General features: G+C 40.8%; 1 protein-coding gene across 3 annotated transcripts in view; it reads right to left on the bottom strand.

The window, feature by feature from the left end:
* The window catches only part of Snx13 (sorting nexin 13), a 101,889-nt gene extending 76,459 nt beyond the window's left edge, over window positions 1-25,430 (bottom strand). For all 3 annotated transcript variants that reach the window (XM_028878426.2, XM_028878427.2, XM_028878428.2), the window contains exon 1: window positions 25,201-25,430. In XM_028878426.2, coding sequence (XP_028734259.1) covers window positions 25,201-25,215 — 15 coding nt within the window. In that variant the 5' untranslated portion in view covers window positions 25,216-25,430. The remainder of the gene's footprint in view (window positions 1-25,200) is intronic.
* Between the last annotated feature and the right edge of the window lie 288 nt (window positions 25,431-25,718).

The following is a 25,718-nucleotide window of genomic DNA, read 5'->3' as shown; positions in this document are numbered from 1 at the left end:
AGTTAGAGCATTGGTTGTGGTGATTGGATCCCAGTGATCTGGATCCCAGTGATCTCTTCTGAACTGGCAAACAATCCTGTCACTATTCTTAAAGAATAGTAACAATTTTTTAAAAAATTATGGGGCAGGAGAGAGTTAAACAAACACCAAGGCAATCAATGTTGATGAAAATACAGGTTTTTAAGAAATATTTTAGATAATGATGGATGCACTGTAATTCTTAATGAAATACATGTCTAGCAATAATCTAGCTGTTAACCCTTGGGAGAAAAAGCAGAAACAGACGCCTTGTGGAATAAAGCTATACAGATATCACTATCTGTAAAAAGGTGTTACCGGAAAATGTCAAGTCAAACCTGAACCTTACTTTAAAAATGCAGAAAACTGAGACAATGTTACAGATGCCACGGAGATGAATTCAGAAAGGGCAAAAATGGAAGAAAACAAACCGTTTCTTCAACAACTGAAGCTCACGGGAAACAGAATGACAATGGACTAAAGAGCAATTTGTCGATAAAAACAGCAATGTGCTGACATGACTCAAATAATCAATCGTAAACAAGCACAGTGGAAGGAGGAAGAGAAAGAAACGCGAATCTGGGAGTTCCAGGCACTGTTAGAATGATGACATTAATAAATTACTACTTATTTTTAGTTAGTATAATGATATTACATTTGTTTTACCAAAAGAAATTTTTAATGTATTTTCAAGATGAAATCAAACACCTAGAATTTTCTTCAAGATAACCTTCAAGGTTCTTAGCGGAGAAAAAGTACAAGGAGGAAGCTACACCAGGCCATGGCTGGCAAGTGCCTAAGCTGGCGTGAGCTCAGGTGCTCAGTACACTATTTTTTCCTACTTTTCTGTGTAAAATCTTTCACTGGAACATTTTTAAAACACAACAATCATAACACTCATTTGGACAATTAAGTACACTTTTTCTCAAGTAACCACTGCAGGGAAATAAATATGTTGCATCTTTACAGCCCAGGAAACTCGATTTGGGTTAGACATTTCCTATGATTACTTAATAGTGGTGCAACATACACGAAGCTATTCAACTAAGAAAAAGATGATTTTAAATGCAGAACTGTTGGGCGTAGTGGTGCAACCTTTAACCCCAGCACCTGGGAGGCATAGGCAGATCTCTGGACAGCCTGGTCTACAGAGTGAGTTCCAGGACATCCAGGGCTACACAGAGAAACCCTGTGTGGAAAACCAAATAATAATAATAACAACAATAATAATGGCTGAGTACTGAGTTCTAATATCTTGTTTTATGTATAAGAAAGAAGACATTTCATCTAAAAACTACTGTCTTTCAAAAGATTGTTTTGGAGGTTTCAGACTGATTCTACAATAATTGGTTAGGTATGTGTCAAGCCTTAATGTTGAAAGTATAACCAAATAGCTTTTGCTTGCAAGGGAAAGAGACTGAAAATATAAACTTAGCATGCTAGATTGTGCCAGAATCTCGGCGTTCGGCAGCTGGACGCAGAAAGTTCTAGAGTTCACGGCCTGCCTATCCTATGGTAAAAAGGAAGATCGGGAGAGGCAGCCAGACTGCTCAGGGGGCTAAGGAACTTGCTGCACAAGCTTGGCTACTCACACAGGAGAGAACCCACCCCAAGTGTCCTCTACCCCACGCACCGTGACACACACACACACACACACTATACACAGCGAGGAATTCTGTAAACTGATCTATCTATTCCTCTTTCATATACTACAGCCTGACCACAGCTCCCCTCCCTCCTCTCCTCCCAGTCCTCCCCACATCCACTCCTCCTCCTCTCTCTCAGGGATATCAACCAAACATGGAATAGCCAGTTACAGTAAGGCTGGGCACACACCCTCATATCAATGCTGGACAAGGAAACCCAGCAGGAGGAAAAGAGTCCAAAAAGCAGGCCCAAGAGTCACGCGTGCAGCAACAGAGAAATGCCACAAATTGAAAGAGGAATTGTTTTTAAGAGAAGGAAAGTTGGTGCTTCCAGACTTGAAGCAGTTCTCAAATTCCTTTTAAACTGTCCTCAGAGGGCAGTTTCAGGAGCTGGGAATGTTTCTCAGAGAGGAGTGCATGCCTCGTACACACGAGAAAGGCCACAGACTCAATCCCCAGCACCAAAATAAAGGTGAAAGAACACAAGACACTTTTGCAGTATGATCAAAAAAAAAAAAGAAAAAAATACTAGTTTTGTTTTGCTAAATGAACATGTTGCCAAACTGCCTTCTAGACATTTATGCTTATACACAGAGTCGTTCTGCTCCCAATCTTAGCCAGAGAAGCTTCTTTGTGCAGTGGGCAGCAGTTGGAGCAGTGACTCATGAACGGTTAGAGCACTGACAGTAAGTTAATGCTCTGGCTCCGCCCTAAACAGGATGTGGACTCCGACACCAACACCCTATGCACCCAGTGAAGGCTCCCCGAACATCACAGAGGGGGGCAGAAGTAATGCAAGAGCCAGAAGGTGGGCGAAGTGCTGGGTGAAATGCTGTATGCTCGACATGGCACAGCACCAACTCACGGCCTCCCTGCAGGGAGCGTTCCTGCACAAGAGGACGCCAGACAAGTCAGCTTCACAGCAGGCCACCAGCAGGTTACAGAAAGAGAAGAGGAGGAGACAGAGAACATGAAGGTGAGAGGAGGCCTTCAGAGTGTCTGAGGCAGTGGAAAAGGGAACTGGAGGTGGTATGACCGAAATATATCAAAGGATAAATAAAAGATAAGAAAAAAATCAACCTCTTTCCAGGAATTCAGCCCGTCTCCTTTCCACTGCTGTCAAGAATATTTCAAAATATCATAGTAGACGATGCTGGCTTGTGTTTATTACCAAGAATTTAAAAGCTGAGAAAGTTGGTCCATTTCATTTTTCCAACATATAAGTTTTCTTCCCTTATATTCCAATTTCTAAATAAATATTTAAAAGCCATCTCAGATTGATGTTTCTGGCTTTTCTCAAAAAAGAAAGATAGAGAGGGAGGGAGGGAGGGAGGGAGGGAGGGAGGGAGGGAAGAAGGAAAAGGAAAGGAAGAAAAAAGAAAAGAAAATTCTGGCTGGGATCTCACTAAAGCTGTACTGAGACGGAGCCCAGCAGCAGTGTCCACCGGAGAACGAGCATGATGTGCAGCAGTCATGGCCCCACATGTGCTATGAAGGTTTACTTGGTGCTGAGTCTAATTTGGTTTGAAAATGGTCTCTCACTAGGTTATCCACTCGGGCCTTGAATTCCTAGCCTCAAGTTAACTTCCTGCATCAGCCTCCGGAGGAGCAGTCATGCTGCAAAGATAAAATTTTACTCCTGTTTGATTAAAGAAACAAGACATTTACCTGTACCTAAGATACAGATCATCACTGCATAATTACATTCACTGCATTCCCTATCTCTGTTATCCCCTTCCTTAAAAGAAGGGATCAATGAATATCCAATTACTAAAAGGAAATGTCAGGACCCTGTTAACCCACCCTCTTGGAGCTCGCTCCTCCTATCAGTTAGCAAAGCCTACCCATGTTTCCCTTAGTATCTCCTGAGTTCCCCCTCTTCACTGTCAAAGCCTGAGGCAAACCCTTTCTTGTAGGTACCAGACTGTAGGATGGTGGTGGTTGGAATGAGAATAGGGCCATAGGCTCATATATTGGAACATATGGTGCACAGTGGGAAGACTGGAGGTAGGAATAGGATTAGGACATGCGACCTTGTTGGAGGGGGTGTGTCAGTGGAGGGAGGTTTTGAGGTTTTAAAGGCCCACACCAGGCCCAGTCTCAAGATCTCTACCTCATCTTCTGGATCTGATGTAAGCTCTCAGTTACTGCTCCACTGCCGTGCCTGCCTGCCTGGTACCATACTTCTGCCATGATGATCATGGACTACCCTTCTGAAACTATAAGCCCCCAATTAAATGCTTTCTTTTATAAGTTGCCTTGGTCACGGTGTCTCTTCAGAGAAATAGAACAGTGACTAAGACACTGACTCTCCTACATTCTCCTTATTGTTAAAACACTCTTTGATAAAGATTATGAAATACCTGCCTTTTCCATGAGTTAAGACCAGTTAGTTCTCCTGCTTCTGTTTGCTGGTTGTATTACTTTTCCACTCTAGCAATATTCTCTCTTTAGCACATTCTCTTCAAGATCCAACACAGTGTTATCTTTCATGCAGAAAGCTTTTCCTTTTAAAAATCTGTGCTGGGTAGTCTAATGTCAACTTGACACAAGTAAAATTATCTGAAAACATGAAATTGAGAAAATGCCTCCATAAGATCCGACTGTAAGTCATTAATTACTGATGTGTGAGGGTTCAGCCCATTGTGGGTGGTGCCATCCCTGGGATGCTGGTCCTGGGTTCTCTACGAAAAGATGCTGAGGAAGTCATGGGGAGCAAGTCACTAAGCAGCTCTAGATTCCTGCCCTGTCTGTCCTGACGTCCTTCAGTGATAGGAATTATAAGCCACATAAACCTGTTCATCTACATGATGCTCTGGTGTTTCATTAAAGCAACAGTGACCTAACTAGGACACCCAATGTGCCTCCTTACACCCTTAACTTTAAAAGTCTAATATTTTTCATAATGTAAGGTATGGAGGAAGCCCTGAGTGAAGTCCTTGGTTTATGTGTACTTTTACATGGGTATAGCCTGGTGAGGATTCCAAGACCAACTGGCCCGTGGGAAACTGGCCAAGCCATTACTCATATGGGTCAGGCTGAAGAGAAATGGCAAAGCTTCTCTCAGGAGTCCAAGTATGACGACTGTTTATGAGTGACCGATGAGTATGTGAAAAGGTTAACATTTTTGCTCCCTCCTCCCTGATGCCTACAGCCTACAGAGACCTCCTATAGAGACTAGCCAACCATGTTCCATCCTGTACCTGCTGAAAGAGATTTCAAGTACCCTTGTAGAACAGCGCCTGAACCCAGCTTCACTGGCCGTGTGTGCGCATCTGTCTTTTCTTTATTCCACACCACCAAGCCCGTGGGAGGAAAGGAACATCCAACAATGAACGAGGCCATGAATTTGAAAACGAGCAAGGATGCAGGAGGTTTGGGGGAAAAGAAAGGGAAGGGGGAAGAATGAAATTATATTATGATCTCAAACAATTTTAAAAAATTAAAGCTAAATGCATCCAACAAACTTGTCTATAGATCTCTACTTAAGAACAAAGTGAAAAAAACTTCCTTATTCTTTACTCCGTACTGCAAAAACATGTGTATACTTATTTAAACTGTCTATTCCAATTCTTTCCTATATTCTATAGATAAAGACCCTACAGTTTTCAGTGAACATACCAAGAAGCTCCTACTAAGTGGTATATATCTTTTAGGTGTTTTTTCAGAAACAAGTTATTCCAACCCCAATTCTCATATATAACTTAGAAATGATGCAGTATAACAATTTCTCCTTTATTTCTATATTTCTATACACTTTTATTAACTGGATCATACAGTAGAAACTAAATATTTAACCATGAATATTTAACCACTTAGCAAAAAATAATGCAAACAATGTGCTAAAAATTAGTTTATCAGTCAAACTATATACAAAGACAGAAATTAGAGAATCTAAGCATAACTAAAAATAAGTAAAAAGTAATTTTAAAATAGAGAATCCAGTACCAACTGTTCACAGGCTTTGAGGATGCAGACTCTGATGCCTGCCATCCTAGGCTTGGGATGATACTTAGTCCTTATCCTATTAGAACTGATAAATCTGCACCTAAAGCTCGGGTAGCCGAAGAACTAAAGAGCCTTCCTTCCCATCCTGCTTCCCCAAGGTTGCAGTCTACAGCACATTGAAATGATGACCGGAGTTACCAGAAAGTCATACCATATAGTCTAACGTAACAACGCCACCCAGCCCAGCCAAAGAAAAACCTGAATTAGTGTCCTTGCCAACACTCTGAATCCGCACCTGTAACACAAACACTGCACACTGCACCCCAGAGAGTTCACTAACAAACAACCACTGGGTTTAAAAGGTGAAGAAAATCTATAGCCACCTAAATGTCAGGTAATGAAAGGAATCAAGAGTAACGAGAAGCAGCATAGATGCTCCTCAGTTTTCAACCTGCAAGTAAGCATATCTAAACTATGAATACCAACTTACATACGGCCCACCTATCACAGTATACTTTGGACATTGGTTAAACTCCATAACCCATCACAAGCTCCATCCACCTGACACCACAGCCTCAACAAGTTATTCTGAGCTTCGTAACTTAAAATACATTGAAATTAAGTAACTACATACAAGATCATCTAACTAAACAAAATAGGGCCAGTGAAATGCTTTCAAGTCAAAGTACTTGCTGCCAAGCTTACCAACCTGAGCTTGCTTTCTGAACCTACATTGTGGAAAAAGAAAAAACGACTATCAAGTTCCTCTTCCGTCCAACACGTTATAGCATGTGCATGTGCACACACACAAAATAAATGTAATAAAAGTTTTTAAGTATAAAATGTTTAATCATGACATGCACCTTGCTTAGGAAATGGGTTTTAATTACTAGTTAACATGGTGATACTATAATTATGTGCAAGTTGTGGTTTCACATAGAGTGCTATTTTCTTATTTCTCCTATAAGTATTACCAAATTTACTGTTTTACAGTTTATTTTATTCTGACTAAAAACACTGAAATTGTATGAAAATATTTTGATTAAAGTCCTGATTGAAAAGCAAATTCATAGTCATCCTATTTACTTAGGCCCATTCTTAAAGCCTGAAAGTATTGGACTTCTAAAAGTTTTTGTTTTTAAAGGAAATTGAAGCAATCTACTAACAGTCATGTCTGGTGTCTCATATTTTCAAGTTCAATGGTACAAAAAAATCAAGTTACGTGTAAAATTAACAAAATGGGTTGGTTGACGAATTAGGTGGTGCATGCCTGTAACCCAAGCACTGCAGAGAACTATCAAATTTCAAACCTAGTCTAGGCTGCACAGAGTTCTAAGCCAGCCTCAACCACATAGGGACTCTGCCAAATAAATAACTGTTTTTCTTTTATCAGTAAGAATCAGCATCCATCACAAATTTCCAGTTCCATACAGCTTTTCCTTTAGACTAAGGTAAGCAGTTTCTTTATAAACTTATTTCAAATCACCATGCATAAAATCCTAATTCAGAAACAGGAGAAGTTTGCTTAGATAAGATTACTTTTCACTCTTTCTTAAGTCCATACTAATACACATTGAAAAAAGTAAAATCTATCGAATCTGGGACTGAGCAATTTAAATTATTCCTGGAAAGCAGCAAATATAAAGTGAAACCGTTCTCTACGCTTTGCAGGTCATCGCTAGGCACCGACACAACAGACCCCAAAGCAGCACAAAAGGGAGAAGAGCGGGACCCGAGGCCAAACTCCAGCTCTGAGATGCTGCAGCCTTGCCGGTTCTTGTCAGGACAAGCAGCCGGTAACCACTCCACTCACTGGGGAAGCTGTGGGGCAACAGCCCAGATGGCAGGTCTCTCCTTGGATCCCATAGAAACAATCCACACCCTTTAAAGAGGACACAAGCTAGAACTTGCTAAGATGGTCAAAGCATCAAAGGTTTAAACTGGCACCTGAGGACTATGCATCCACCCTGGAACTGGTGCACATGGTTTTTGGACTACTTCTGAATGTAGAGCACCTGTTACCATGAAGCAGTAAGTTTACTGCTATCAATCCTGCCCCCTACTCTAACCACAGTCCTTGCTCTTCATCCAATTTCCCACGTTCTCTCCTTTAGGCTCACTCTGCTCCATGGTACAAACACTCCCACATTACCAAGAATTTCACTATCTTGCATAAGAAAAAGCTGCTTCCTCTGAAACCTTCTCCAAGACTGCTTATTCTTTCATTTGTCACTATTATCATAATTTGCACTTATCACTATCATCTCAACTTTAAATCACAAGCCATGAGCAGTTTCCTACAAATACACACATACACAAATACACACACAAACACATACACACACACACACTAGTAATATCCCCGCTCCTGGATAATTCTTGTTCATTAGGAAATACTTCAGGAAGGGAGAGGTAAGAAGGAATTTTAACATTCTACCACCAGGTTAGGCCACCTACAAACTGCATCCAATGAACTGAGGATGGGAACCACGGCATCACAATTTCCAATGCGCAGCACAGTTAAGGGCATTGGCAGTTTTAAAAATTTTCCAGGTGACTGCCATCTGCAATCACATAAAAACTACTGATTCCTAAAGCACAGCTAACCTTTCATTGCACATGGATACATGGGATCCAAAACTCTTTTTATCCCATATACTAGATAACCTGAGTCCTCTCAAAATACACAAGGAGAATCCACCTCACACTCTATTTTTAATAAGCACTTCCACATCAGCCAACATTCACTGCAACTCTACGTTAAGCACGGTAAGGCTAGCCACCCCTTTCACATTGTCTTCTGAATAGGAAACGCAAAGATCTCCCATTTTATTCTCAAAGCCCTCTTGCTTGAAAAGTTAGTTGTGCTGACTGCCCTACAGTCCACTGTCATTAAGAGTTCCCAATAGCTGGTTATCCTACTTTTCCTTTTTGTCCACTTCTACGGCATTCTGCTTTCTAGGCTGAACTCCAAGGTTCACCACTTCAAAGTCTCTCTTGCCAGTATCCTCATTTATCACTGGATGCTGGAACTGCTTGAACTTTCCCATGGTCACCAGATGCAATAAGGTTTATGAAGGCCTAACACTGAGCCTACTCTGTTCACTGTGTGCCTCGTGGCATACAGGCAGTAGATCCTAAAACTCTGTGCTAAGTTCAAGCACAACCATAGACAGACCTGACAAAGCACTCTAAGGAAAGCTTGGGAACCAAGACTCTCTTCCTCCAACTCCCAGGGATACACCCTCATCACCTCACTGCCCTTCCTGAGAACATACCACCTTCTGTGTACTTCCAGCCCATTCGCCCTCGAATTCTGTGTTAAATCAACTCAGTAAGGAACTACTTTTTCCTGAGCAGAAGTGTAACAATAAACAAGAACAACTTAAAATTAGACAAAGATTATCAAAGAAGACAACAGCAACAGACTGGCTCGTTTTTTTCTAAATTTAATGAAAATTCTCTCATACGCACATACACAAGAAAATAATACAAAAGGTGATTATTTAAAATAGAAACACTAGGGACTATGAAGATGGCTCAGGGAAACTGTTTGCTATACAAGCGTGAGAACCTGAATTCAGATCCCCAGGACCCACAGAAAAGGCTGGACATGGCAGGGTGTGTCTGTTCCCAGTACCAGAGATCAGACAGGCAGATCCTTGGGCCTTGCTGACCAGCCAGTCTAGCCTTATGGTGTGCTCTGGGTGCAGTGAGAGATACGGTCTCCAAAACCAAGGAGAAGGGGTAGCTTAGTGGTAGAGTGCTCGCCTTGTACGCATCAGCCCCAAGTTGAATCCCCAGCACTACAGAAAAAAACACCAAAGTGGAGAATACTAGAGGAAGATACCCAATGTTGAACTCTGACACACACACACACACACACTCACTCACTCACACATACATGCGCATGCACACACAATGAACGCACATACACATGTGCACACCAGAAAAATAATACTTTCAATACCTCTATATTCAAGAAACATGAAATTTCTACACTTCTTTATTCATCAAGTAGCATAGAATTTTGAAAAAAACAATATAGTGTAAGCAGTATTTTGTTACTTTTCAGTGGGACAGGCTACTTTTCCGACAAAAAAAAAAAACCTTAAGGCATGTTTTGTATCTTCAATTAACTACCAACTTTTAGCATGCAAAAAAACCCAAAACTTTAGAGCAAAAGAATATAATTTTTTTCACTTCTATGATAAAGAGGAAAACTTTTAAATCAAAATGGTTTTTAAAAATGACTCTAAAATATCATGTCAACATTTGTCTAGACATAAGTTTTTCTAAGAATTTATATGCTTTTTTTCTATTAAACATACTTAATTTGGAACAAAAGGAGTTTCTATCAAATGTCTTCTGGACATTTATTATAATAGTCTATTTTTTTCTCCATTAGACAATTAATAATTATGAGTTAAATTAATGTACTATCCAGTAATTAGACATCTTTTCATATCTTCAATGAATTCTATTTAATTGTACAGAATAGATTTCCTTTAATGTTAAACCAATTTCATTTGTAATTTCACATGAATATTGCAGTAAGATATATTAGATATATTAAGTGAAAACATATTATAAATTTGTATATGTATGAGCCCTTTTAAGAGCATAAACATACCATATTTTTTATGACTGCCTGCATGAAGAAATGAAACCTCTATATAACAACTCAAAGTTTAAACAGAAGCAATTTTCTGAATTAAAATGACATGATCTCCAAGTTATGATACTTCCTCACCTAAAATCAAAAAGAGAAGGAAAAAAAAGCTGGATTTTCATGAAGATTTTTTTAAATGATGATAGGGTTTGGAGAGGTGGTTCAAAGGTAAGAGCACACTGTGCTCCTACGGAGGACCTGAGCTCCATTTCCTGAACCCACATGGCAAATCACAGTTCTCTATAATTTGTTCCAGGGACCCTAACAACCCTCCTCTGGAAGCTGGGGAACACCGGGGGCTTTCATAATGATCACCATGTAGTCCTTAATTGTGATGTATTTCTTAAAGTCAACAACAAAAGCCAATAATAAAGCTGTCCATGTGACCCTGGTAAGAAAAACTCTGTTTAAGTACAAATAAGGACAGCCTGAGCTATCCAGGGCCACTTGAGTGCAATCCACTTGGTGGTCAGGTTTCCTTGTGCTGACATTCCCTGTCTCAGGACCTGAACCTGAGCCTAGGCTGGACGCCAGCAGAAAATTACTTCTGAATAATAGACAGGGTTTTGAGTCATTATGTTCTTTAGTGTCACGAAGAAATTGTTTTAATAGAGAAAAACACTGTTCAATTATATTTTTCAAGGCAAAAAAGAAAACATCAAAAATGAAATTAAAATCTTGTCCATGTTTCTCTATCAGTTCCTACTCTATAATACTGTTCTCTTTAGATTTTCTCTGTGTAGTTCAAAAACTGTAATAAATATGTGATTTTGACATAACACAGCACTATGTTTGGCCTTTCTAGTTAGGCATACTGCCTACTGTCTCCTTGTCTGTTCAACTTGGGCCACATTATATTAGCTAAAGATCCTTCAAACATCAGCGCCGTTCTCTGTCATCATCTAACTCTAACAATAGCTCAATTCCAAGAAAATTAACCTCAGATACTTTAGCATAACTAAAGTCAGTTTGCACAACAACAAAGCTCCATTTACCAGTTGTGATGGTAAGACAGTTGTTGTGAAAAGAATGTCCCCCACAGACACACAGATTTGAATGCTTGGTCACCAGGGAGTGGCACTATTTGGACGCGTGGCCTTGTTGGAGTAGATGTGGCTTTGCTGGAGGAAGTAAGTCACTGGGGTGGGTTTGAGGCTTCAGATGCTCAAGCTAGGCCTAGTGTCTCACTCTCTTCCTGTGGATCCATATGTAAAACTTCCAGCTCCTTCTCTAGCACCATGCCTGCCTGCATGCCATCATGCTTCCCACCTTGATGACAATGGACTAAACCTCTGAACCCATTTAACAGCCCCAATTAAAAGTTTTCGTTTATAAAAGTTGTGGTCATGGTGTCTCTTTATAGCAATAGAAACCCTAAGACAACAGTGTTCCTCTCTAAGTACCCAAAACTTGTACCACAGCAGTTCATGGCACAAAGCAAAATAGAACATATTCATAAAGGACCTCTGTTTGCCCTTCACCGACACAGACTATAACAATGCAGGATACTGGGGCTGAAGAGATGGCTCAGTGGTTAAGTGCAGAGGACTCTAGTTCAGTTCCCTGCACTCACTTTGGACAGCTCACAAACACCTGTAACTCCAGCTCCAGGGACATCAGACACCTCTGGCCTCCAAAGGCCCCTGCACTCACAAGCACATAGTCACACATATATACATTGTCTTAGTTAGAGTTACCATTACTGTGATTAAACACCAAGACTAAAAACAACTTGAGGAGAAAAGGGTTTATTTGGTTTATGCTTATATATCACTGTTCATCACTGAAGGAAGTCAAGACAGGAACTCAAGCAGAACAGGAAGCCGGAGGCAGAAACTGATGCAGAAGCCATGGAGGGGTGCTGTTTACTGGCTTGCCCCAATATTTGCTCAGCCTGCTTTATTAAAGAACCCAGGACCACCAGCCCAGGGATGGCACAACAGGCAATGAAGAAAATGCCCTACAGGCTTGCCTACAGCCTTATCTTAGGGAGGCATTTTCTCAGCTGAGGCTGCCTCTGCACTAACAACTCTAGCTTGTGTCATGTTGACAAACTAGACAGCATATACATACATACAAATTAAAAATAATAAAAATAAATCTTAAAAAATACAGACTACTTCTGGCACTTCCAATTCTTAGTTGATGCTTTCTTTTTTGTAATATCCATTCAAAGGGAAATCATTTCTTTAATGGTAAGTGTTAGAATTCCTAGCCACTCCCCCAGCTACATGGCCAAGCCTGTGCTGTCCAATAGCCAGGCAAGATGCTTAGTCATCCCAGGGCCTTACGTCCTACATAATCCATATGCTGTGTGATCACGTAATCTGCCCGCAGTGTGATCATGTAATCTATGCACATGCATGGTATAGCTACATAAGCCTATATGAGCATGTGGGGGGGGGGAACGTATAAAAGCGGGTTCCACCTATTCCTTCTCTCTCTTCCTGCACAGTCATTCCATCGGCCTATGCACACCCCTTCTATTCCCTTCCCTTAATAAACTCTTATAGTGGGTTTTGTTGTGCCTCATGGCTTCTCTCACATGGTAAACAGCGCCATTTAATAAATAACAGTAAGTGGACAAAGTAAGATTGGTACTGTGCAACCTAACACTGATGCCCCTCATTTCTTTCTTAGATAACAGGCAGACTTTAACTCAGCAATGAGCTACCACTTACTATTAGCTCAGGACCTTTGCTAGCTTTTAACTACATCTAACTCTGAGAACCCTTTAATGAGTAAGTTACATTAACAACTATACTCTAGAGATACAGAGAAAGAAACAAAACAAAACAAACAAAAGGACATAGAAATGGTCAAGTCACAGAATGAAAGAATGAACTAAGCCTGATTTTAAACTCAAGGCATATTTTAGACTATTATTTTGCAGACTGCCAAGCACTTTCATTTGATTAATAGGGGACAGGTATATCTCTGAGGTACAATAAATCTGAATAATCAAAAGTAATTTAGCAAGACTGAAAATTTCAATTAATTATAGGAAAAAATACAAGTAAACAAGTTGGCATCTTAAACTCCTTGGTACTTTTTAAGAATCTTACCAAGAATTTTCAGGTATTAAGGTAACTTTCAGGGTATGCTCTAGAGCTAGGGAAGTTCAACATAAGCTTCCTTTATAACACTAAGGCTAAAGATAGCAAGTCAATGATCCTGACTTAAAAACCAATGGGTTTCATTTAACTCAAAGATGAGTCTTTTTAATCAAGATAAATGACTCTTCAAGGAAGAGTCGTGCAAAGAAATTACACTGAACTGCACCACTTAAGAAAAATATAGACGGACAGGAAGTGGTGGCGCACGCCTTTAATCTCAGCACCTGAGAGGCAGAGGCAGGCAGATCTCTGTGAGTTTGAGGCTAGCCTGATCTACAGAGTGAGATCCAGGACAGGCACCAAAACGACATAGAGAAAAAAAAAAAAAAAAAGAAAGAAAGAAACTATAAAAACTATTTTATTTTATTTTTTTCAGCTTGCAAATAAACATGAAAAACATTTCTACACTCAATCAAATAAGTATAACACAAAATATAAAAATTATGGATGTTAAATATTCTGTGGAGCCTTTTCAGCTTATTTGAGGGGAAAAAAAGGGTGAAGGCTGGGGAGAAAATTCCCAGAAAGAACACTACAGGCCTTAAATCATGGAGGAAGAAGAGAAGCAGGAGTGTTGTGGGGAGGGTGAGCAGCACACACAGTGACAAGAAAGCTGAATATACAAAGTTAAGAAGCAGATATGGATTCCCACACAAGACTTGATACTGTCTAGAAAGTTACTGTAACAGAAACACCGGGCTCCCTGAGAACAAAAACCACTTTACTATTACATGAGCCTGCCTGGACATCTGCTGAATAAAGAGACTGAAATCATTTATATGTTTAAAAATCCACAATTTCTATTTACATAAGCAAATATTTGCAATAACTTGGCCCTTTACATCATGCATATTGGAGGGGTTAATTCTACTGCTCCTCACCTTGCAGGTCCTTATAACAACGTCAACAGAATTTAATGAGTTGTAAAATACTCATTGACTAAGACTTCTACTTCAGTTGTTTGGAATTACTTCACATGACCTGTATCAAGCAGACAAGAGCCACAGCAGTTCTATCAAAACACCGCATGACAACGACACTTTGAGAGTGTAATGTGAGTGAGTGTACTATAATTTTCTCTTTCCTTTCATAAAGCTTTTGTGGACCAATGAAACATAACTGTTAACTAAATTTTCTGATTATGACCAATTTATATTATATAGGTGTCAATCTTCTTGATTTCCACTTGAAATTAAGTATAAATCTAATTCTTAAAATTCACACTTGAAACATAATGCTAAGTTTAAAAGTTACTAAAAAACTGACAAAGGACAATATGAGATTATCTGGCTCAAAGAGGACAAGGCTGTTCAGCATTTTAGTCTCTTCAGTGAAACACAGACAAAACAGAAAACAACTCAAAGCAATAAATTCTAAGTTTAAGAAATAAACCACTTGCTATTTATATCCAAAGAAATAATCATAAAGCATAGTATTTACTCAGTGTCAGTTCTAAACAGGGCTTAGCATATATTACTTCACTTAACACTCATCAAAAACCTGTGGGAAAAGCACTATGAATGAGTTTTATAACTCATTCTGAGAAAACTGCAGTTCAGAAAGGCTAAGTACTTCACCAAGGTCAAGAAATGTTTAGAATGACAAAAATTATATTCAGACTCAAATAACCTGGTGCCAGCCATCCCCCTAACCAAAGCACACATACTTCTTAAGAAGTCACTTTGTGATATGCAGAGAGCATCTTAGCTACTTTTCAATTGTTGTGACAAAACTTATGGCCAACGCCACTTATAGCAGAAAGTGTTTAATCTGATTTATGGTGTCGGGGGCTAGAGTCCATGATGGCAGAGCAAAGGCAAGGTGTCAGGAATAGCTGAGAGCTTGTATGTGGAACCACAAACAGGAGGCAGGTAGCACAATGGAATGGTCCAAGTCTTTTTGAACCCTTAACAAACCCTTTTTGAACCTAGTGACACACCTACTCTAACTTTCACTTCCTAATCCTTTCCAAACTTTCCCATTAACTGGGGACCAAGCATTCAAACGTATGAGCCTATGAGCCTATGAAAACCATTCTCATTCAAACACCACGAAGCATTAGAGGACTATACAAGCATAACCTAAGTCCATAAACATTCAAAAGTTTTACATGAGTGTTAATTATTTAACTTTCTAAGCTATTGGAAATTCATGGGGGGAGTGGGCTTTCCTCCATTATAAAATAAAATTTAACAAGCCATAAAATATTCTCAAAGCTTATTCATTTTTCTAAAACCTGTATGTAATTAATATGCACTAATTAATGCTAATAATTTCTAGCTATTGTTTAGTTCTGTACCTTTTATGTATTCTATTTTTACTTTATATTTTTATATTTATATTAATTATTTATATTTTCCCCAACCTCTCTCTAGCCAAGTTCCTTCTAACAGGATCAGACTACTGCAGTATTCTGTGTTGAACACTTCAGGAAAAAAAAAAAAAAAGCAAGAAAGCAAGAAAAGGTAACATAAAAACACTAATCCATTCTACAACAGTTGCAGTCTGGTTAAACATCAATGCTGTTTGTTATGAGAAGAAGAAAAAGGAAAAAGCATATCTCAAGTTCAGAAACAGAAATCAAGAACAAACTACAAAGTACCTTATGGCTTGTAGAAACACTGGGTAACATACATCATGACATCTTGAAGTCACATCATTACCCTATAAAATTTATGTAATAATTGAAACATATTGAAATTCTGTTTCACAGTTATCTCTTCCACTTCAATCCATTTTACAACCTGAAAGCCTCAAGAGATGGTGACCTGAAAGGCCATGTTTTGCATATGTTTGTTGTCAAATAGCAACAATAAGAAAACTTAAAAACATACAATGCAAAGGATTACATATCTATCTTCTTCCAAACCACAAGCAGGCTAAAAATAGTCTCAATGTTTCAGGAACAAAAGCAGATAAAACAGAGCAATATCCAAGGACTTTTCAAAAATATGAGAGTAACGTCAAAGAGTCAAGATTCACCTTAGGTTTTTCAGAAATGCACGAGACTGAAGTGTCTCAGGAAACTGGAGGAAACAGTTATCAAGTCAGCAATAATGAGCTATGTCAGTCGGCACACACTGGCTTCTGCTACTACACAATATGGTATGGAGATCATCACGTTAGCTTCCCCAGCTGAACAGAGTAGAAACCGATTATCAAGAGCAAACTCTCCTGGTACACAGTACTCTGTAAACAATGGGTGAATAGATGGACAAAACAGCCCAGCAGTGCTCTGTATGACTAAGAAGCCTGCAATAGAATCCAGAGACTGATAGCACCTGCACATGTTGGAAATGTGCCTGCCCCCAAATTTCTAACTCTAAAATCAATGGTTATTTTTATTCATACATACTCGTAAACATAGCATTAAAAATCATCAAACTGAAGCATTCAATGAAGTCATGAAAATCAGCCTTTTTGTACTTTTCTAAACAAAGCCTTTACAGAAGTATCTAGATCAGCAATAAAAATTGTAGGAACTCATGAAATCAGAATACCATGTAGTCAAAGACACAAGATAAAAATCTACCTCGTCAAATTCATAGTTTATTAAATAACCTGTTACGGTATTTTTCTCTGTCCGAAAAACAAAGACATTTACCTTCCTAACTGAGACCCTCCCTGCTCACCTGTTTGTTTCTTTTCTTTTTTTTTCTTTTTCTCACTCTTTTTTATCCGGGGGGAAGGGAGAGGTAATCCAAGTCTCTAGAAACATAGTGTTCAGGCCATGTACTTAACTATATAAGATTTCTAAGACAAATAAGAGCCAATCATTAAAAGTAATTATTGTGATACCTTAAGTTTATTGTAGACAATCTTATCTAAGTTATTTTCCACTCATATTAATTATTCTTGAGGGGATGTTTAATATTTATTCTGTCAACACATACTTTAGTGTGAAGTACCCAATTTAAAGTTCTGTTTAGACTACAGGGACACAACTTTGATCATCAATCTAAGGACTCACAGTGGTAGGAAAATAATGAACATATAAACAAACAAATAAATGAATGAAAGTACGTGGAGATCAGACCAGGGTGCAAGTATCATTTTCACGAGGGTAATGAGATTTGGCAGTCTATCAGTAAAATGTGATAAGACTACTCTAAGGATACTTAAGAGTCTTTAGCAAAACAAAAACAGATTCAAAGGCCTGACAGGGTTAGTTTAGTGGCAGAGAGCAGCCACTAAAAAACAAACACAGATTCACAGAAGTCCTCTCTTAGAGCACCTGCAGCAGCAGAGAAGACAGGACACACCCCAGCTGTAAGAGGCTGAATCAGAGCATCCAATGCACTAACAGCTAGCTTCACCTGGAGTTGGATGGGTAAGTCAAGTCATACTCTACTTTGAACCACATTCTCCAACCTCTTTTCTCTTGATTTCACTCTTTAATAAGATTCCTTGTTTCATTTTGACAAAAGAATTTAAGGCTTCAGTTCTGATGGCCCAAGTGGCACAGAACTCAATTGAGCCATGACAGTGAGGCTTCTGAGCACAAGTTTCTAGTGTGACTCACATCACCAGATCTTACTCGAATTCTTCTAACACAGGGTAGCCATACTCCCACTTGGTAAACAAGTCTACCTTCAATACAATTTTAACTAAAGCCTTATAAATATTATCTACAACAACCAGTTTCAGTTTTCTTTTTTGTGAATTTACCAAGGTATTATTATCCCAGTTTTACTCAGAAGGAAACGAATGCTTACAAAGCTCAAAGGACTACTTCAGGATCCCATCTTAAACAGGGAATTGTGACTCATCCCTTATAATGCTCAGCATACAGGTTGTCTCACTCCTGCAATAATATTAGTAACAGACTTACGTATACATTACCATTATTCCAACATATGCATTTGCTCAATTACAACAATTTGTTAAAGGTTTAAAATGATTTAAAAGCTATCATTTGCTTCAATTCAAGGTTCCCTCTTCTAAGTATTTAAGACAATATTATCAAAATAAAACTTGACTCTGAAATTTAAAGTTAATGCTAGAGTACTGTCAAGTGAGAAATACATAATAGTTTGTGAAACCACAAAATTTCAAGACACAGTTTTTTAAACCCATAGTCTGGGAAGCTTGCTCAAAAAAGAAATCTGTGAAGTGGCTTATCTTCTCCATCAAATGGCTCATTAGTGCCAGCACAGGGAAGCCTGAAGGGCAGAACCTAGTTTCTTCCTTTCTAGCTCGTGCTCTCTAGTTTTCACTGCTGCTTAGTTAACTCACGGATCCCGCCTATCGCAATCTACTTCACATATCCCCTCAAGACTTTTACTGTGCACTAAAAATGACACAAATCCTCAGCAAGCATGAGGACGACACGTAGCGGGAGGATTAAATTAGAACATAGCACCTTTACTATCTGTGAAAGTATGCAGAGAAGTGCAGGTAGTGTTACATTAAGAAACGTACAGCAAAACTTCCTGCAACGACCATGTATGTATAAAGGTCTGAAAACTCTTGAAACTTATTTCCTACTCCCTGCCATTTATTTCCCCAAGATAAACTATAGGAACGTTTGTAAATATGTAGCAATTAATATTGTAGTGCTTCTCATCATAATCCAATTACACAATCCTTTATAAATTTGTGTGGGAATTGATCATCAAACTTTGGGGTATAAGGTCAGGGATGGAGCACTTACATAACATGCAAAAGGCTTGTTTAGGGTTGTAGGTGTTATCTAAAATATCACCTATTTTGCTTTTGTTTGCAATAGTATCACCTCTGTGTAGACAGGAGGCATGTGACACAGATCTATAACCCCAACTCAAAAGGCTAAGATTGAAGGATCTAAAGTCTAAGGCCAACTTGTGCTATATGCTAAGACCCTATTGCAACAGAAAGGAATTAGAAAAAGAGAATATAGGCATGGTGAATTAAAAATAATAAAAATAATCACTTTATGTTAATGTCCAACCTCTGAAAATGTGTAAAAAATACAAAAGTCAAGTCCCTTAAAATTCTTGAATATATATATATCATTATTATTTTCCAAATAAAAGTACACCTTAAGGGTTTTTGTTTTGTTTTGTGTATGTGTGTGTATGTGCACACGCATGCACAAGCACATGATGGAGGAAAATATGCCTGCCATAGTATACTCTGGAGATCCAAGGACAACTTTGTAAAATCAGTTCTTTGGTCTAGGGATTAAACTCAGGTCAACAAGCTTGTATGGCAAATGCCTTTATGTGCTGGGCCATCTCACAGGGCCCCAAATAGAAGTTCAGGGATGGGGAGCTCAGATCCCCTGCACCAGCATATAAGACAGACCTAGCAGCACAAATCTGTCTGTCACTCCTCTGTGGGGGCAATGGACACCGGCAGATACAGGGGCTCACTGGCCAGCTAGCCCAGCAGAATCAGTGGGGTCCAGGTTCAGGGAAATTCTGTCTCATATGTAAGGCAGAGAGCACTAGAGAAAGACACCCTTCCAAAACCCCTGGCTTCCACTTGCAGAGGCAAGCACACACCCATATGTGCACATGCCCACACACACATGCATGTATGCATACAAAACCACATGTGTATGCAATAAATAAGATAAATAAATGTTAAAGGTAGAAAACTCACAGAATGGTAGAAAATATTTGCAACCATCGTTCTAGCAAGGGGCTACAGTTTAAAACATAAAGAATTCAAACAATTTAAGAAAACCCATTTTAATAACGATCAAAGGACAGGAAAGACCTACTATGGCCAACATGGAAATGAAAAACTGTTCACCATGGGAAAAATGCAAATTAAATCTACAATGAGATATTACTTCATATCTACCTGTTAAAATAGCTACTATCGAGCCGGGCGGCAGTGGCACACGCCTTTAATCCCAGCACTCGGGAGGCAGAGCCAAGCGGATCTCTGTGAGTTCGAGGCCAGCCTGATCTATAGAGCAAGATCCAGGACAGGCTCCAAAGCTACACAGAGAAGCCGTCTTGAAAAACCAAAAAGAAAAAAAAAAGCTATTATCAAAACAATCCAGGATACCAACAGCAGCAGGAAAGCCAGCACAGCTGGCACAGAATAGGACCCACGGCCACTCTTCAAAAACAAAGCAGAGTTACTACACGCACCTGCAGTTCACACCTAAAGAACTTTATGTCAAAGGGACATGTGCGCTGTGTGCGTGACCACGCTGTTAATAACATCCAGACAGGTAATCAACTTAAGCATCTATCAGGACGAATAGAGGGATCGTTTACTACAAGACAGTGAACATGCAAGACACCATGCTAAACGAAGTAAACCAAGCAAGGAAAGAAGTGCTTCCAAATCTCACAGAGAGACCACAAAATAAACTCACAGCAAGAGTGACCATTACCAGAGTTCATCCAGCAGACATGGCAATGGTTGGTCAAAGGCTACAAAGTTTCAAATAGGGAGTTTTGAGGTGAGTGGCTTAATCCCAGCTCTCCAGAGGCAGAGGCAGGCAGACAGATTTCTGAGTTCAAGGCCAGCCTGGTCTACATAGTGAGTTCCAGGTCAGACAGGGCTATGTAGTCTGTACAGTGAGACCCTATCTCTACAAAACAAAACAAAGTAATATTCAGCTTAGCTCTTCTAAAGAGCCAAACAAGGAAAGTGTACACCAGCAAACCAGGGTCATTCCAGTGAAAGTCTCCACGCCTTCTATAAAGTCCTTTTCACACCTCTTCACATGCCTTGAATACCAATAAGCCTCCCGAGTTCTTGTTCTGGTTAGCAGCCTTTACAATGTCATTAATTAATAATTAAAGAAGCAGCTCATATAGTTTTAGGATTAATCGATCCCAAGAGTATTTCCACCATAAATACACTAATCAATAAAATCCAGCCATATTTTACGTAGTACTTACAGGCACGTATATGTGTACAGTCATGTACTTAAAGTCTCTAGCAGCTCAGGCCCTTCCGTGATGTGCAACCATCCACTCAGTCTCACAGCTTCAGCACATGTAACACGAGCATTTCTGGAAGTCTCCATGGTCACATAACTTTGCCATAGGCTATAACTGCATCACTTTCTTCCTGAGTCAATCACCCATGGAAAGCAATAAGCAGCCCTCCAGAGAGGAAACTGATTTCATTTTCTTTGAACAAGTAGCCTCCTAATTTATCTGAACCACAAAGCCTTTTCATTCTTTAACAAGCTGGGACTTCTAAAAGTCCTACCATTAAGGCCTTTTCCACCTATTTCGTATCTGTTAACCTTGAAGTAAAACACTACTTTATTTAAAATTCACTTAGTGTCCCACATCCACACGTGCGGCCCTTTCTGTCTCTCCCTCTCTGGGAGTTGTGGTGTCGTGTTTGAGGCTGGCCTCATGCGGCCCAGACTGGCGTCAGAACCACTCACTGGTCTTGCCCTCGAGTCTCCAGGTCTCAGGTGCTGGAGCTGCAGGTCTGAACCACCTCGCCTGCTCATCATCTGTGCACTCACAGAATGGCAACTGACTGACACCGACCAGACAAACCGCCTCACGCCGTTATTCCCAGAGTCAACTGAGCACACATTCCCCATCACCTACACCTTTCCTGAGCGGTCGTAACTACTCCAGAGTCACAGCCTAGTACAGCTTCTCAAATACAGAAAACTTGAAAAGTTTACTAATGAAATTCAGTGATATTTAACAAGATTTAATACTGAGAAAATTCACAGTAATTAAAACAAACTCTGACGTTAAAAAAGTCCCTATTTTGAGATGTAAAGTTAACTATTAATAAGCAAAAGGCCAGAAAATATTAAGCAAATAATTTTCAAACATATAAATTTTTGCAAATGTTATAGGAGAAACATTGATGAAAATTAGTGTGAAGTTTCTCAGTATTAAAATATTGTTAGATATCACTGAATTTCATTAGTAAACTTTTCAGGTTTTCTTTATTTGAAAAGCTGTACTAGGCTGTGACTCTGGGGTAGTTACGACAACTCAGGTCTTAACTGGGACCAAAAGAGAGGAAGAAATCTTAACTGGACATTAAAAAGTAGCTTCATCATCCCTGATAGAAAATATGAAGACACACAAATACAAAACAACAAGTCTTTCAAATAATTCAACTGCATTCAAAAAATTTTAAAGCAAAAAATGAAGCCAAAAGTTAAAAATAAGAACTGCCTAACTAGGCCTATACTTCCAATTCACACTAATATCTTTTACAGGTTTCAAAGTTCTATAATATACATATTAGTTTGCTTATTTGAGTAATTTTCTCTTTTGCCTTATTTAAAGTAGCTCTTAATGAATAACTCCCGCATTATCTCTTTTCTGAAGTTTCAGTTAAATATATAATTTGACAAATGTAAAACTGAATAGTTTCATATGAATGCTTATTATTGATATTATGATCATTTATCTATGTATGCCCATTTGGTTGTTTGTTTTTAATTAAGACCAACATAGTAACAATATGAGAAATGGAAAAGCGGTGGGGGGAAGGCTGGGGGGACAGGAATGGAGGGGAGAAGGGGAAGGGAGCAGGGAGGAAGGAGAGGGAAAAGAGGGATTCTACATTGGGGAGACACAGCACAGAATTCTGAATGAGAGGATTAAGTGTGACTCTTATTCTCTGGTTTTTAATCAAGTTATTCTCACCTCCTCAACCTGTTTTGTCAGGATGCTAATGGTGACAGTATCACCTACCTTAACTCCGCCTGCTGACCAGGGAGACCGCCTACTGCACCTGACTAGTAAGAGGGTTAGAAGAATCTCTCATGATGCAGTGCAGCACTGTAGATTATATTGAGATCTAATATTAACTAAGACACCTCCCCTAAATCCCAAGACCTGCCGGCTGGGGTAACTCACCACTTGCAGACACATACACAAAGTCATTTGTATTTTTAATGTTTCAAAATGGGACTGTTTACCAGGCTTAAAAAAAAAATAACAAAAAAGCTAAGTTCAGCAAAAAGTCTCAAGTAATGAATTCTCTTCTCTTCAACTGCTGACAACATCCAGACAAGGAAGTAAGAGGTTTTAAAATTGGTCAAGAAAGCTGAAAACTACTCACTGAAAGGCAGCTGAGGAAAGTGGTGGGTTCTGAACTGAGTCAGGAAACCAGATTTTTAGTTTCAACTCTTTCACTAACAATTGTTGACCTTGGACAAGTCTCTGGGCTTCAGTCAGCTTATCTATAAAATGTCTACTGAAAATCACAGATGAGATCAAAGTACAATTTAATCTGAGTTTTACTTTAGAGAGGCAGCCCAAAGTCAGGCTTGATAACTGCAGGGACTGCCACCAGTGGAACACACACACACACACACACACACACACACACACACACACTGCAACAAAGGACAGCTTACTACCATCTCTGACCTGTTTAAAATGCTTTACTGAAACATTAACTCATATAAAAATACATATGTTTAGAATGAATGTTCAGTCTATCGAAATCAAGACAGTTGTATAAGCAGAGTACTTTCGTTGTGAACAGATCAAAACTCTAAAAAGTTTTATCAAGTGGACATTTCATACTATACATTATAGACAACAGTGAAAAGTTATTAAAATAATATAAGACAACTTCTTACCGAAATATCAGAATAAAAGAAACTGAATTGCTATTTGCTTTTTAAATATATAACTAATGACAACTTATGATATAATGATGTTCTGTGACAATAAAGTAACCAGAAATTTTTTTTAAAAAAATGTAGAACTGGGAAACATAAGGTGAACTTCCATCTCCTAGAAATGTATGGTTCATCAGTTAACCATCAACCAGGAGGGACTCCCCAGGAGCATCATATATGCCAGCTTCTGGACACAGATGAAGTGCTTAGCTTCTTAGCTAGACAAGTTCCAAAGACTTGGAAAGTCCAGTTTGTCCCACTGCGTCATCGCTTTTAACAGGGTAAAAGCCACCCAGTCATCTCAAATCCTTTATCTCCTTTTTGGTGGGTGTAGGACTGCTTCCCAGTGATCATTAACACTGTTTATTCATCAGCTCACACACAAAAATGTCCAAACCAGTCCCTAGCATCGGGATCCTCACAGAACCTAAAAAGTGAGCAGGTTCTAGGGTTTCCTCAAATCCACAAGCGTCAGCTGTCCACACCTGCACAGACCATTCACACAGCTCTGTCACCTCCGGTCATTAAACTAGTTGCACCGATCAAGTTCTTCTCCCTCAAGGATTGCTAGTGCAGGCAAACTCCTTCAAAGTCTGGTGTCTGCACTGGACAGTGGGCACTAAGAAAAGGGAAACTGATTGGTTCATCACCGTTGCCCTACTTCCATTTCAGGTCAAATGAGAGACACTGTTCCACAGAGAGAAGCCAGGGGGCCACCCGCTAGTCAAGGAGGTGGATGACAATCTGAACTTTGGGATCAGGAGACTGCAGGAACGTGACGGGATGTGGGGGCAGAGGAGGAGGGCACGCGGCTCGCGAGTGTAGCTGGAGGAACCTGGCTCCCTTCGCCGAGCAGTCAGAGGAGAGGCGGGCGGAAAGCAGGATCGCTCGGGCCGGCTGCCACGGCCAGGATGCCGCCCCAGGCGGCAGGGGAAGGGCCCCGCAGCCCGGGGACGGGGACGGGGGCCGGCGGCGGGACGCGGGGGGCCACGGCCGCCGCAGGGCAGCAGCGGGGCGCGGGCACCGTGCAGGAGCGGCGGCCGGAGGAGGTGGAACTCTGCCGAGTCAGCACCGCGCCCACTCGGTGGCACTTGTGGGATCCCGGCGGCCGGGCCGGGCCGGGCGGGCCGGGCCGCGGAGCAGGTCGGGCCCAGCGCCCGGAGCGGCGTCGGGGACGGGCTGGCGCCGGCCGCTCGCCCGCCGCGCAGGTAAACACTGGGCGCCGCTTACCTCCGTTAACATCATTACACCCCGGGGGAGTGAGGTCCTCCCTAGCCTTGCCGCATGGCAACAGCCGCCGCAGCAGCGGAAACTGCCCGGGCCGCCGCCAACGGTGGCAACTGCTGCTTCAGTCCTGTCCCGGGCGGCGGCTTGACTCGGCTCCGCTGGCTTCCCCCCGGCCCGGCGGCTCGCGACGGACGCGCCGCCATCTTGGAAGAGCGACGTCCGCGTCCCCCCGCGACGTGCGCTCCCATTGGCCGGCGCGCCGGGCGCGGGCGTCTTGTGACCGTCTCCATGGCGCCGGCGCGCGCAGGGACGGGGGCGGGCGCTGGGCCGCACGCGACCCGGCTCCGGCGCGCCTGGCCGGGACCCCGGCGCGGACGGGGCCTGCCGCGGAGGCTGCGAGCCGCCGCGCATCTCCCCGACCCCGGGGAGACGTCCGCCCGCCCGCCCCGAGGGCTCGGGACGCTCGGCGGCCGCCTCCAGGCGCGGTGGCCGAAACTGCCGCCCGCCCGCCCGCGCCACCG

This window comes from Peromyscus leucopus, chromosome 14, assembly GCF_004664715.2.
Source record: "Peromyscus leucopus breed LL Stock chromosome 14, UCI_PerLeu_2.1, whole genome shotgun sequence".
Classification (NCBI taxonomy): domain Eukaryota; kingdom Metazoa; phylum Chordata; class Mammalia; order Rodentia; family Cricetidae; genus Peromyscus; species Peromyscus leucopus.
This window is presented reverse-complemented; position numbering and strand designations above follow the sequence as displayed.